We start from the raw sequence: 13,162 nt of genomic DNA on the forward strand, positions 1-13,162 counted from the left end.
GTTGCTGAGCTTGGTTTGGCTTGGGGCGGCGGGGGAGGGGTAGATTAAATGGGGAGGGGATGTATGGAAATCTTCCACTCCAAAGAAATCATCCTTCTCTTTTTAAAAATAAATACAATTTCGTGTTCTCTGCTGTAGACTGTGGCCAGCCCACCGCTTTCCTTCGGCTAAATCAGCGATTAAAATTGACACCATAAATTCTACCATAATTGTCAGTAAAATTTTATCTGATTCTATATCTATCTATAAATACATATATAATCTGAGGCACTAGTAAAACGCAACGGGTTGTATTTATTTGCCACGGGACATTTAAAAGGGGGGAAAAAATTACAAAAATGAAGGCACGGGAAGGAAAAAAGTGGATGATGTTTGAAATAACATATTTTGCATGGGCAATTATCTCTAGCAGGGAATTTGAAATGAACGCCCTGGTAAGGCGAGCCTTCTCACCGGGATTGTGGAAGCACACTTAGTGCTGGACATTTCTGGTGGAGGCTAATTAACAATCTCAGTTTAAATGTCGCTGTCTGAGCAGATTTACATTATTGTCCGCGCTGAAGAACGTCGGACATTTTGGTTTGGTCCTAGTTCCCCCGCCTCGGCGGCGAATTTTATTAAAACGGCGTTCGCTCGGCACCGTGCCCCGCTGCCATCCAAGGGGCTCCCTCCGCGCACTGCTAAGCACCAGCTTACCAAATCACGCCCCGAAGGGGGGAAGAAATCCCTATCCTCAGAGAAGCTATGGGATTTAGGACCTGAATCTGTCCATTTCGGATAAAAATAAGACCAAATTTCCATCACCTGGGGGCTGCGTTTATAAAACCGTGGGTTTGCCTTGGCTCGAAAATAATACCACCCCTCGCCTCTGCAGCTGCCCTAGCCCCGCCACATCTGCTGGAAGAATCTCTCCTCAATAATCTTAAAACATCACAAAATATAAAAGAATCAATATATTTTATTTGGCAAAAAGTTAAATATCATTTCAACACAACGATTTGGTCAGTAGGCCATGAGGTAACTGTTTCAAAATAGACAGTGTACGTTCTGCATTAACATAACTTCCCAGATTTTTTTTTTTAAATCGATACAAATTTACAATAACCAAATGTAGGTTTTTATAATGTATAATTTATTATCAATAAAATTAACCTTCATTACAATAACCATCAAATCATTCGATTAAAATTCAAACATAAACCATAGGTAGTTACCTTTTTCACATATACGTATAGCTCCGAAATCTGCTAACTGCTCACTGGTGCAAAAACAATATTTAAGCTAGTCTGTTTATTTACTTTTTTTTAATATATAGATTATATATACAACCGACAAAGACAGTACTATATATGTATCAACTGTGCATACTAATATTACTTGCTTCATATTTTGAGAACCGTAATTCCCAGACATCCCGAACGAACGGTTTTTTCTACCTTTTTTTTTATTTTATTTTGCATTGGGATATATATAATATATATATTTTACAATCAAAGGTTAACTGTCTAATTATACAGAAAAGACTTAATACACTACAGAGCTATACTCTATGCAATTTTTATAATAAACAACCTGAGTTCAAATTGAATTCTAGCTTACACCATTACATCCGGTACAGCACCCAAGCACATAAATTGAGTCACAAACATAATTACCACAATAAAACACAGTGTTCAAGTATTAGAGCAGAGATCTCTCTGCCACGCAAAAAAGCGAATAAAATTAACTACGTAGACTAAACTATACAGTCCGTAAATAGTTGTGCATTATGAAAAGGTAGTTTTTTCTTTTTTTTTTTTTTCTTTCCATAAGTGAAGAAACAGGTAGATTTATACAAGCCAGTTAGACAGCCTTTTCGTGCTAATGCCCCCTTTTTCTTTCCTATTAGAAAATTAAAAGTCTTACTGTACCTCTCCTGGCAATCTGGCCTCTGTGACTATCATTGTACAATCATAATCAGAATTTGCCAAGGGAAAAATGAGGCCTGGACCCAGACGCATTGCATGGCAGGGCTCGAGGGGATGATTTTTTATTTGTTTGTTTGTTTCAACTTTTTTCTTTTTTTTTTCTTTTACTTTACGCATTTTCATTTTAACCCACGTGTCGCCATCATTCGTCCTTGGCTCGATCTTTGTTGATTTTCTTCATTTTCATCCTCCTGTTCTGAAACCAAATTTTCACTTGTCTCTCTGTTAAATTGAGGAGTCTGGCCACCTCGTATCTACGGTCCCTAGTGAGATACATATTGAACAGAAACTCCTTCTCCAGTTCCAGGGTCTGATGCTTGGTGTAAGGGCATCGCTTTTTCCTGGTGGACCTTGCGTGGAGCCAGTTTGCAGCTGGATTATCTACAACGAAAACAACAGAAGTTCAGGCTGAGGGGGAGGGTGGGAGGTGGAGGGAGGGGGCTGGGAGGGAAATCCACGCAGAAAGAGCCCATCAGGTGTCCCGGTATTCGTGTTTGGGACGTGGCTCTCATTTCCCCAGGCACAGAGGCTCGTGAGGCACAATGGACTCCAAAATACAGACACATGGGGAGGTCACACGCAACCACACGCGGCAAAGCCCCGTTGCCCCCGCCTCCCCTCGCCCTTTTTATTGTTTGGAGAGAATACAATTTTTAAATACTTTCTCCTCCTCTCTCTTCCTCACTCTCTAACTCCCTCCCTCCTTCCTGGCCTCCCCGCACCTCAAGCTGCCAGCCCGGGGAGTAACCAGCCAGATCAACATGTCATCGAAATTGTTTGTCTTTTTAATCTCTACCTTCTCCTGTGTCATCCCTGGCAAAACCCAGGGAGCTGGCGAGTTAATCTACAGCTGGCATAATTAAACCCTCGCCCTCTTAGGACCCTTATTCGCACGGCGTTAATCGCGATAGTAATCCCGAGGCGCTTTGCCACCAGTCTTGTAGTCCTGGGAGCATCCAGCCCGGGGTTTTCCACCGAGGAGAAAGGGGGAGGGGAGGAACCAAGTCAACGGCGAGGTTTCTGTTCTCAGCCCAGCAATAGCCGCCCCGTCCTGAGAGCCGTCTCAAAAAAGATCTGATTCACATCCAGTGCTTTCTAGGCACCCCTCTCCCCGGCGTCTGCCCACGCCTGGGAGCGCGGCGAGGCAGGAGGATGTGAGCACGTCCTGCTGAGTTTGCTGGGGTGGCAGGAGTGAGGATGGGCGGCTATTGCATTTCTCTCTCCCTCTTTTTTTTTCCTTTTCTTTTTTTTTTTTTTTTTTTTTAATGTTTTTTTAAGTTGCAGTTGTAGGGTGGGTTTTTGTTTTCCTTTCACCCAGGAAAGCCAGAGCCGTCCTAGATCCCGTTCGAGCCTGAGAAAGGCAGCGCTGGCTTCTGCAGATGGCAGACCCCGGCGGGCTGGCGTAGCGGCGGCGGCAGCGGCCGGTGCTCGGCCGCGTAATTAGCCCCAGTGCCTCGACACCTCCCCGCGGCCGGCGCAGAGCCCTGAAGTCCATTACCCTCGCCGTCCCACTTACTTGGATCGATCTGCGGTTTCTCTCCGTTTGCCTCACTTTCTCCATTGCTTTCAGAGAATGCGCCTTCGTGGTTTTGCTTATCCCTATCAACTGGAGGAGAACCACAAGCATAATCAGAGAGAGACAAAGTGTGAGTGTCAAACGTGGTACAGTCAGCCCTCCTGGCCGCCAGCGGTTCAGGTTTAATGCCGTAATGCCTGCTGGTAGGTAACCCGGGGAAAGACAAGGAGCCCGGCACAGGCTCAAGCCACGAACGCATGTACCTGCCGTCGGGCGGTGCCACGGGCGCCTGGTGGTGCGCGTAGGGGTGGTAGACGGCGGGGACGCCGCTGGCGCCGGCGGGGTGCGCGGGGCTCCAGGGGGGGCCGAAGACGGGCGCCTTGGGCTGGAAGCTGCAGGGGGCCAGCTCGGGGTGCTCGGCCAGCGCCGCCGGCCGCGGCGGCGGCCCCAGCGGGGCGGGGGCGTAGCGGGGCGCCGCCAGCTCGTCCCCCTCCGGCACCAGGAAGGAGTCCACGTAGTAATTGCTGAGGGTCCCGGGAGCCGACATGGCGGGCGGGCGGGCGGCGGCGGACCCGCCGCGGTTCGGGGCTGCGGGTTTCACGTAACAACTTGGTGCTGGTGGAGAAGTAGAGTCAGTAATAAGTTGAGGGCAGCGCAGGCGCCCATTGGCTGCGCCTGTCACGTGGCGGGGGAGCAGAACAATAAAGTATAAATCAGTCCGCGGGCTATTAATGGGTCAGTGTTTTCCAGCCATAATTTTTATAGCGAGGCCATATGTTTTTATGCAAAGGGATATTTGAGTTATACGGCGGGGTTTGTTTTAATTGCGGCCAACTGAGATTAAAAGATCAGATTCCGTATTACAGCCCCCCTCCCCTCTTTCTCTCTCTCTTCCTCTCTCTCTCCCCTCTCTCTCTTTTTCTTTTCTTTTTTTTTTTTTTCGTTTAAGCGGACTATTTTATATCAAAATTAATCATCCCATCAGTGGGTCGTGTTCTCCGCGGAAAAAAATCCCGCCACCCTTGTGATCGGAGACCTTCACATAAAACGATACAATAACCGAAGCAATAAAAAGAGCAAAATAGTAGTTGCGGTATACTGTATTTAAATATACATTTATTATATTTCATAAGGAGTTATTGTTTCGGGAGCCACGGGGTTGTTATTAAGTCAGTAACTATGAGCGCGCTCATTTGCATCGCTGTGTTTCACAGCAGTAAAAATTTACGAGTGCTTGGAAAGGTTAAATTATACTATTGTGTTTAGTTTGGGAACCCACTGTAAATAATACCGTTCCGTTCGGCTCAGAGCTGGCAGCGGAAAGTCAAATTCAACGTATCCCCTTTCCGAAACCCCGGCGCAGAGCCGGCCCTCCCCGCCAGGCCGGAGAAGGACAGGGGCAGGCGCTGGCTCGGTATTTAGCCCGGCCCGCACCAAACTGCACTTCACCACCCCACCCCGCCGGACACGGTGTGGCAGTGACCGAAACACCCTCCCCGTCCTCCCCGCCGCCCCTGCCCTTGGACCGGGGACCCCATTCCCCAGGCCGGGGAGAGGAGCCGGGGCTGGGCGGCGGTGCGGCGGTGGCCGGAGAGATCCGCCGTCCTGGCCGGGAGGGAAGGAGTGCGGGCAGAGCCGGGCGGCGGTATTTATCACCACAATTAATTCTTCAACTATGCAGGGAAGCAGCGGGGGGAAAGGGGAGAAAATGCCCCGTCTCCCCTCTGCCGAAAGGCACCCTGCTTCTCCAGGCGGCTATCAAAGGGGCGTTCGCAGCCGGCCGTCCGGCATTCTGGTGAATCAAATTTATGTGCAAATATAGTTATTTATTTGCTGGCACCTCCTGTGACTGCAGGACACACGCTAGCGGCATCGGAAGCCGAGCGGAGGGTTACAATCCTCCGCAGAAGGAGGGGAGGGTGCGCGGGGGAAAGTAAGAGGCGGCCAGATCCAAGTCCAGTGTTAGGAATTAAAGTAGTGGCTGAGCTCTTGGCAAACATGTGCCTACGACTCCCTGGTTTCTCCCTGGCGGACATTCACGCTGTTTATCCCCGTGGCTGGAGAAGGAGCGCGGTCACTAAGATGCAGAGGGCACAAAAAAATCTCCGTGAGAGGCTCAATTTACTCGAAATATCTTGTATTGAAAATAGAGCCCAGCAAATGGCAGGGACGACTGAGTAATGATTAGAATCGCGTGTAAATATTGTGCATACGAAAGTGTGGTTTTAATTAGTTTTACATCGCTATGTGGGCTGTCTCTCTCCCTCTCTCTCTCTCGTTCTCCTTCTTTCTTTTTCTTTTCATGTCTTCTCAACAGTTTAATCCGAAATCTTACAGAGGGCCTATTTTAACACCGCTGTCTCCCACATTCAAAATTACAAAGGCTCATAATGAAACTATTATCCCCCATTAGAGTTCGAAAATCGTGGAACAGTTCAAGATCTCAATAAACAAGGGGCCCGTTATTTTCTAACAATTTTAAAAATGCAAATAAAGCTCTCTCTCTTTTTTTTTTTTTTTCCCCATTGTATAGACACTCCGTAATAGAAAAAAATAATTGTATTTCTTTCCTGGAAAGACGGAACTCCACGTCATTTGTATTTATTATTAAGAGTCAGCTGTGGTGAAATGTGATTGTAGAACTTCCTTTTTCCATTCAGAAAAAATAATCTTAGCTGCAGGAGTCCTGGATGTTTATATTCGAATTTGGGTTCTCAACTTCAGCAGCGGGTTTTATTTTTTTGGTTCGTCACCAAAACTAATAGCAAATGAATAACAATAACAATAGCGCTTAAAAGAACGTGACTGCGTTTTTATTTCCCCTGTAAAATTCCGCATTTGTTCGCTGCCAACATCCAAGAGGCAGGAGAGGTTGTACAGAAAGTAAGAGGAGAAATACAGCAAATAATTAGATATTTTTCACGCGATCACGTTGCTGATAATTACGCTGGGATATTCGAGTCTTTTATCGCCGTTTTAGGTCCATTTTCACCAAAAGTACATTTTTCATACGAGCCACGTAGGCGATTTCGCTTCATCAATTTACTTTGCAAATTACTTAAGGTTTTGGTGACTTCCACCATCGGGGGCAAAAGACCCCAAACAGGGCAGAAACAGCCATTGACATTAAAATGCTATATGAAACCAGAATTCCCAGGAACGAAGCAGCGCTGGAGCGATCATGTCCGAATAAAAGTACTCCCTGTCCTCTATCCCAACACAACCGAACGAGCAGAGCTCCTATTCCGCTAACTCCAGCACCAGGAGGCTGCATCAGGAAGGATCCCGTCGGTTTTTAAGCAGGGGGGGCAGCTTCAAGCGCTGCTTCATTAGCCGCGCACCACGGAGGCGCTCAGCGTACGCGGGCGCGGGGCAGGAATTCGCGGGCGTTGGCGATCTCGCCTGAACGGGAAGTTCAGGATCGCCTTTCCCAGGGTTTCCTGCCACTGCAGACCTCTCTCACGGAACCAGTGGTGGTACGAAGCCACGGAGGGGTTTTGGCACAGTGAAGAGAAAAAATGATTCAGAATTTGGAGGAAGCAGTCCAAAATCAGGATGAGGCGATTCAACTGGGAATCAAAAGGGCAGAGGCAAAAGACGCCATACAGGCACACACAAACACAGAACTGTAAATACACTCTCCGAAATGTACACAGACACTGCAGATAGCTCGTCAGACCTTGTGTGACGAGCAAACAGAAGCACTTAAATTTGACTGCAATGCAGAGCTCTGCTCCTGCCCCGGTCGGGGACGACTGCTTTTCTGAGTATGGCTGAAATCCGCTATCCAAACTCATCTGAGCTCCTGCAGCCCAGCCTGAAGTTTCGAAAAAGTTCTTAGGTTTTACTATTGCTATTTTTTTAAGGCAAACATAATCACGACCGCTAAAAAATAAATAGAAATAAACGAGCAACGAATGAGTTTTCTGTCCTTTTCCCCGCCCTCCTTTCCTCCGCGAAGGGTGCCCCGCTCCGCGGCCGCGGCGGCGCTGGCTGCTGGCGGAGGGCCCGGGGGGAGCCCGCCCATTGCCCGCGGTCGCGCTGCGAACACAAAAGGCGGCGGTGGCGGCGACGGCAGCGGGCCCGGAGAGGTCGCTGTTGCCCGTTCCGCCGCCGCGGAGAGCCCGCACTGCAATCGTGATCGTAACCGAGGCCTTGCGGGCCGCGGGGCAGCCCCGGGGTAGCGGGCCCGACGGCGGAGGCGCGGAGCCGGCCGAGCCGTGCGCCAGGCTCCGGCAGCGCCGGCCTCCCCAGCGCGGGGGCCGAGAGCCGCCGGCAGGGCCGGGCACCCCCGCCGCCGGTGTGTCCAGCCGGCCGCGGGCGCTGCGCTCCGGGCCCCAGTTTTTGATGACGCCTGGAGTGGGGCAGGTAGATTTGATCTCTCCCCACCCCCTCCCCCAGGCACGCTTTCAGGTATCTCGGTTTTTAATAAATCCAGATTGAAAAATAAAACAGCCACCCACCTCCCCCCGGCCCCCCGAGCTCGACCCACGCCGAGCGGAATGCAAAAACGCACCTGACCTTGAATGCAGCCAACGAGATATATTAAAAACCCGCAAGCAGGCAGGGACTCGCTTAGGAGCTAGCTAACCTTGAAGAACTTGTCAAGCTTCCCCCCTCGGCTGCCGTGTTTATCTGAGGAATCAAAGGAGGCTCCGCTGCAGATGGGAAACAATGGCATTGGGACTTGACGCCTACAGTTCATTTCAGCGCTAAGATTTCTTCGGGTAGAAAGGACCCTCGCACCAAGCATACCTGGTGATGATATCAACTGAAGTAATTAAGGCAGTTTCGTGCTGTAGAGAGAAAGGTGGAGCCCCAACAACATGAAACTACCTAAACCACAGAGCAGTTCTCAGGCGCTAATTATTACTTTCCCCATTGCCGTGGTCCTTAACGCAAGGATCCCGCTACGAAAATAAAACCAGAAACGTGACTAAAACATGCCTCTCGCCCTCCCGCCCACCCCGCCGGCGCCCCTCCGCGCCCCCCGGCCAGCCTCGGGTGGGTTAATGAAAACAAGAGTAAAATATAATAACAACCACCCACACACACGCGCGCGGGCAGCTTTCGCCTTTCCATGCAGATGTAATCGGGGAAAAAAGGGCCGTGCACGACAATGTTACATCACGAAAAGCTAACGGCTCCCAAGAAGCCAGCCCGGGTTCAAAGTCTGTCCCCCCCCTCCTCCCGGCATACATATACCCTTGCAAGGAAGCATTAGCTGTCTGTTTTCTTCCAGCCTTCTTTTTGGGTTCCCTTTGTGCAAAGACCCTGTTAGCTAAACATGCAGCAAGGAAGAGAGGATGCAAAAAAAAAAAAAAAAAAAAAAAAAAAAAAAAAAAAAAAAAAAAAAAAAGGAAGGCAGCCTGTGTGAAATAAGCTCTTCCCCATGCAGCCAGGTAGGGAATAGCCTTGTCTGGAGGGGCCCGCTGGCAGGGAGGCGAGGCTGGGGTCTCCCCCCCTCCCATGATCTCACCTTTACGATTTCTTCTCAGCCCTGAGATAAAGCTAGAATTTTGTCAACGTCCTCTGGAGTTAAAGATCTCCGCACACTTGTAGGTGTTCGATTAACAAAAAGGAAAAAAAAAAAAAAGGAAAAAAAAGAGAAGAAATATATCGTTTCCCTACCCTCAAGAAATAGTAATTTGCTTCCTCAGTCTATGCAGTTCCTCAGTCAACTGAAACCACTCGTTCAAGACAGCAACAATCCAGATATACTAGCAAGTCATAAAACTGAACAAAAGCCGACAAACCTTAGAGCACCATCGCTATATGGCCCAGACAAATTACGACCGTCTAGGTAATATTTAAATAGATTCCTAAAGTAATTGCAGGGGGTTTAGGCAACTATTCCTGTTGTAAAAGTTCTCGAAGACATAAAGTAGAACCTGAGGATAAACAGTCACAAAAAGAGGTAAAATTAAAAGGATTCATTCCACGTTTTTTTATTCTTCTATGAGAACATAAACATCGTCTTTTTCACGCACAGCAGCATTACAATATTAATTTATTCCGATTTAAGGTAAGAACTAGATATAGCTAGAACTAACATTTATAATAACGATAGAATGCATTTGCTTAAAACAGTATCGGCATTTTAATAATAATAGACATTTATCCATATCTGTATTTATAGCTTTTCCCCTTCTTTCTCTTTTTTTTTAATCTTTTTTTTAAATTTTTTGACCTATATGTTTGACCCTTTAATGAGTGTAACTTCACAGTATAAAGGAAGATGAACATATTCTCCCTCGCAATCTCAGACTCTGGCTCAGAAAGTCCATCTGATGTTCAGGATATATACTTTCAGTGAAATTAGTGAGGAAAAAAGTGACTATTTTCTTTTCAAGGGGGAATTTCTGTGTGCTTGTCATGCGTTACCAATGGTAACGTTATATATAGACACAAAAGAAAATCACCAAATTCACATATTTAAGCAAAACTACATTAAGTAAATATCTACAACCAGCGAGAGAAATTCAGAGGTAAGTGTAATAATTTAGTCCATGAGTAAAACGAAATCTTTTATACCTTTAAAGAGAAGATATTTCATTTTCCTGGCCAAATTTAAAGCTGTAATATTGGCTTTTAAGGTAAAGTGTAAAAAAAAAAAAAAAAGAAAAATAATTCCTAACACCCGTTCCCGTGAAACCCTTTTAAAGGATGCCTGCATTTCATTATTTTAAGTCCCGCTTTTCGAAGGAAAAAAGGGGGAGGGGGAGAAAAGGCAAACAGAGAAGGGGAAAGCTCCCAATATATAGAAATATGGCAACGCTTAAATTCTTCATTGTGCAGCTACGTACAGTCCAAGTTACAGCACTTACATTTTAAATGAATGCACCTTTAACTAGGATTGTTTACTTTTCAGAGAGACAGATAGGGAGAAGCATATTTGCAGCTCCTGAAATGGTATTTTTGTGTTTCAAAGCTTAGAGGAAACAAATTGGCCCCGGGAAAGGCTGAAGGAAGACGGGAGGTTCACACACGGCATTTTGTGCTTTAGCGTGACTTTAGTCAGCCCACCCCCCAAAGTAGCTCTTAAGAGGTTAAGGACATATTGAGAGCGCCTAAAATCGTTAATCCATACAGGTGCGGATGAATACAGCCTAGGAAAATGATACTGGCTCTTTAAACCATAAAGATGTGTTTATAGGTTCATCAAGAGAAATTAAAGTTGGCTGTGAGCTCCCGAATCCTATTCTCTCTGTTCATTTTCTTCAGTTTCATTCTGCGGTTCTGAAACCAGATTTTAACTTGTCTGTCTGTGAGGTGGACTGTGCGGCTGATCTCTAGGCGACGCTCACGAGTCAGGTACATATTGAATAGAAACTCCTTTTCCAGCTCGAGAGTTTGATGCTTGGTATAGGGGCATCTTTTCTTTCTGCCACTTTTTGCCGTGAGCCAGTTTGCTGCATTTTCTCCTTTTGAATTGCCTAGTTTTGAGAAAGTAAAAAATGGACGTTACCATCGTGTAGGAGGCAAAGAGCTGTGGGGGAGAAGGAAGGAGCATCTGTGCGTGTGCCTGTGTCTGTGTGTGCGATGGGCTCGCTCCGCCAGCTGCGGAGAATTGGAATGTGGGGTGTCCTTGAGGGAACCGAGAGCTTCAGAACGGTTTCCCAAAGGTTTTGGATATGTCCGGGTAAGAACTGGCACTGCTCAAAAACCTCCGGACAGCCTCTGGCGGGGCAGCGTGCCCCGGATTGTAGTTTATCTCCGACCCTCCAAAACGAGCTCCTACCCTCTCCCTGTCGGCCATTCCGAGCCCTTTGGTACTGGGGGCAGTTGCTGAAGGGCCTTCAGTCTTATTTCCTTCCCCCCAGGCACCTGCTTCCAAAAAAACAAAGCCTCCGGATCCGGATTTTGTAAGCGTGCTACGGAGGTGGAAAACAAGGTGAGCTGGGGAGCCGGAGCCTCCCTGCCTTCAGCCCCTGCCTTTCCGGAGAGCTTCGCCATGGCCTTCTCATTTCCAACCATTTCGGGAAAGAAAAAATGCGGTCATAACAACAATAAAAACGTTTTGAGGTGATTTCTAACGGTGGAACTGACTGGGAAAGAGGTAACACCAATCCCTTAATGGCTCAGAGTGGTTAGTGGTTTGGGGTTGGCTGTCTAATAGTTTTTCGCTGACCCTTCTTTTTTTTTTTTTTTTTTTCCTTTTCTTTAAATGCTACTTTCCAACGGGTCGCCTGAAAGGAATAAAAGGGCGTCCGAAAGGCGGACGTAGAGAAGCTCCTGCTAAGTCTGCCGTCCGGGGAAGGGGAGTTATTTTTTGCCATGGGGACGCGAAAGGGAAATAAATAAGGAAAAGTATAAATAACAGCTCTGTTATCTAGTGTAGATGCTGAAGGATATTCGCCGTGCATTCATCAGTCTAATTTGATAGCAGCTCATAGATGGCACATTTCAGCGCGGTTGTTATTCCGAAAAGCATTCTGGATCGTAAAATATAACTTACCGCGTTAATAGGTTTATTTATTGGCACTGCCTATTGCTTATTTTGGATGCTTTACAAACATCTCTGTTATCTGGTAGGCACCTTCACATCACGGGGGAGAGATTGATCTTGTTTTTCTATATGTTTTAGCAGCATGCAGGCTAAAGTTGCCCATAGCGGAGGCTCTAAGGGTTTTAAACTATAGGATGGACATTAATTTTTACGGCAACCCCATGCCCGAATATTACAAAGTTCAGAAGGTCAGTCTGAGCAGCGCTTCTTGGCAGCCCCGCGGGGCAGCTGGGATCCTCCTTTCGCATTTCAATGCCACTATGATCCTCAACGACTATTTTTCTTACTTTCTTTCTTTTTTTCTCTCTCTTTAATCATCACTACCACCATCACCATCATCATTCGCTTACCTACAGGCTCTTTCTCTGGAGAAGCTTTGCTGCTCTCTGATGGAGCTGGAGAGAGCTCCTCTGCGGTGGAAGATGAAGCCTGAGTCTCGTCCTCCCTCTGGGAGACGCACGCCAAGGGGCTTGGGGAGCGCTCCTCATCCTCCTTCCTCCCCGGCTCCGGGACGGGAGGCAAAGATGGAGGCGTCTGGAAGCGGCCGGGGGGCTGCGGAGGGAAGGGGGCAGCCCCGGCTGGCCCCGCGCCGTAGTTCTTGGAAGTGCCATAAGCCTGGGAGAGGCGGAAGTAGCCCGGGACGGGGACCCCGCCGCCGCCGCTGGTTGGGCTGACCTCGGCACTCAGCCGGGGAAAGGGAGCGAGGTCTGTGGCGGCCGAGCCCTTGGGGCATTTCTCTGAGTCATAGAGGCAGTAGGAGCTCTCCTCCTTAATGCTTGTAGCGAAGGAGCACGAGGTGGCCTGCTGGCTCTCCGGCTCTTCCATGCGACAGGACCGGGGAGGATCTAGCCACACTTCCATCCCTGACACGTAGGAGTGCGAGTTGGGGACCATGCTTTGAGAAGTACCTTCATTGCGTTTGCCCAGAACGGGGAAAAGTCCGCAGCTTTGCAGCCCGTAGGACAGATCGGACGCCTGTGGCAGGTAGATACCACTGTTGGGATAGTAGCCGCCTCCTCCTCCGCCTCCGCCTCCTGCTCCCGCCGCTTCCCCTCTGCCCGAGCTGATCAGGGAGTCTACCAAAAAAGAGTTTGCAGCCGGGCTCTCGGAGCATGACATTGTTGTGGAATAATTTGGCGAAGGGAGCAGATAGCCCTTTCTGGCTGACAT

At 48.1% G+C, this 13,162-nt stretch overlaps 2 protein-coding genes across 2 annotated transcripts; both read right to left on the reverse strand.

The window, feature by feature from the left end:
- Positions 1–2,018: 2,018 nt before the first annotated feature.
- HOXA9 (homeobox A9) lies at positions 2,019–4,030 on the reverse strand. The gene is made up of 2 exons (XM_071429945.1): positions 3,484–4,030; positions 2,019–2,348 (listed from the first exon to the last, which is right to left on the reverse strand). The coding sequence occupies exons 1-2, from the start codon at positions 4,028–4,030 to the stop codon at positions 2,110–2,112; spliced, it is 786 nt and encodes a 261-aa protein (XP_071286046.1). The 3' UTR covers positions 2,019–2,109.
- Positions 4,031–10,644: 6,614 nt separating this feature from the next.
- On the reverse strand, positions 10,645–13,162 carry HOXA10 (homeobox A10). Its single transcript, XM_071429947.1, has 2 exons — positions 12,343–13,162; positions 10,645–10,919 (listed from the first exon to the last, which is right to left on the reverse strand). The coding sequence occupies exons 1-2, from the start codon at positions 13,160–13,162 to the stop codon at positions 10,645–10,647; spliced, it is 1,095 nt and encodes a 364-aa protein (XP_071286048.1).

This window comes from Agelaius tricolor, unplaced genomic scaffold, assembly GCF_023055355.1.
Source record: "Agelaius tricolor isolate 1412-34295 unplaced genomic scaffold, bAgeTri1.0.p SCAF_6, whole genome shotgun sequence".
In the NCBI taxonomy this organism is placed as follows: Eukaryota; Metazoa; Chordata; class Aves; order Passeriformes; family Icteridae; genus Agelaius; species Agelaius tricolor.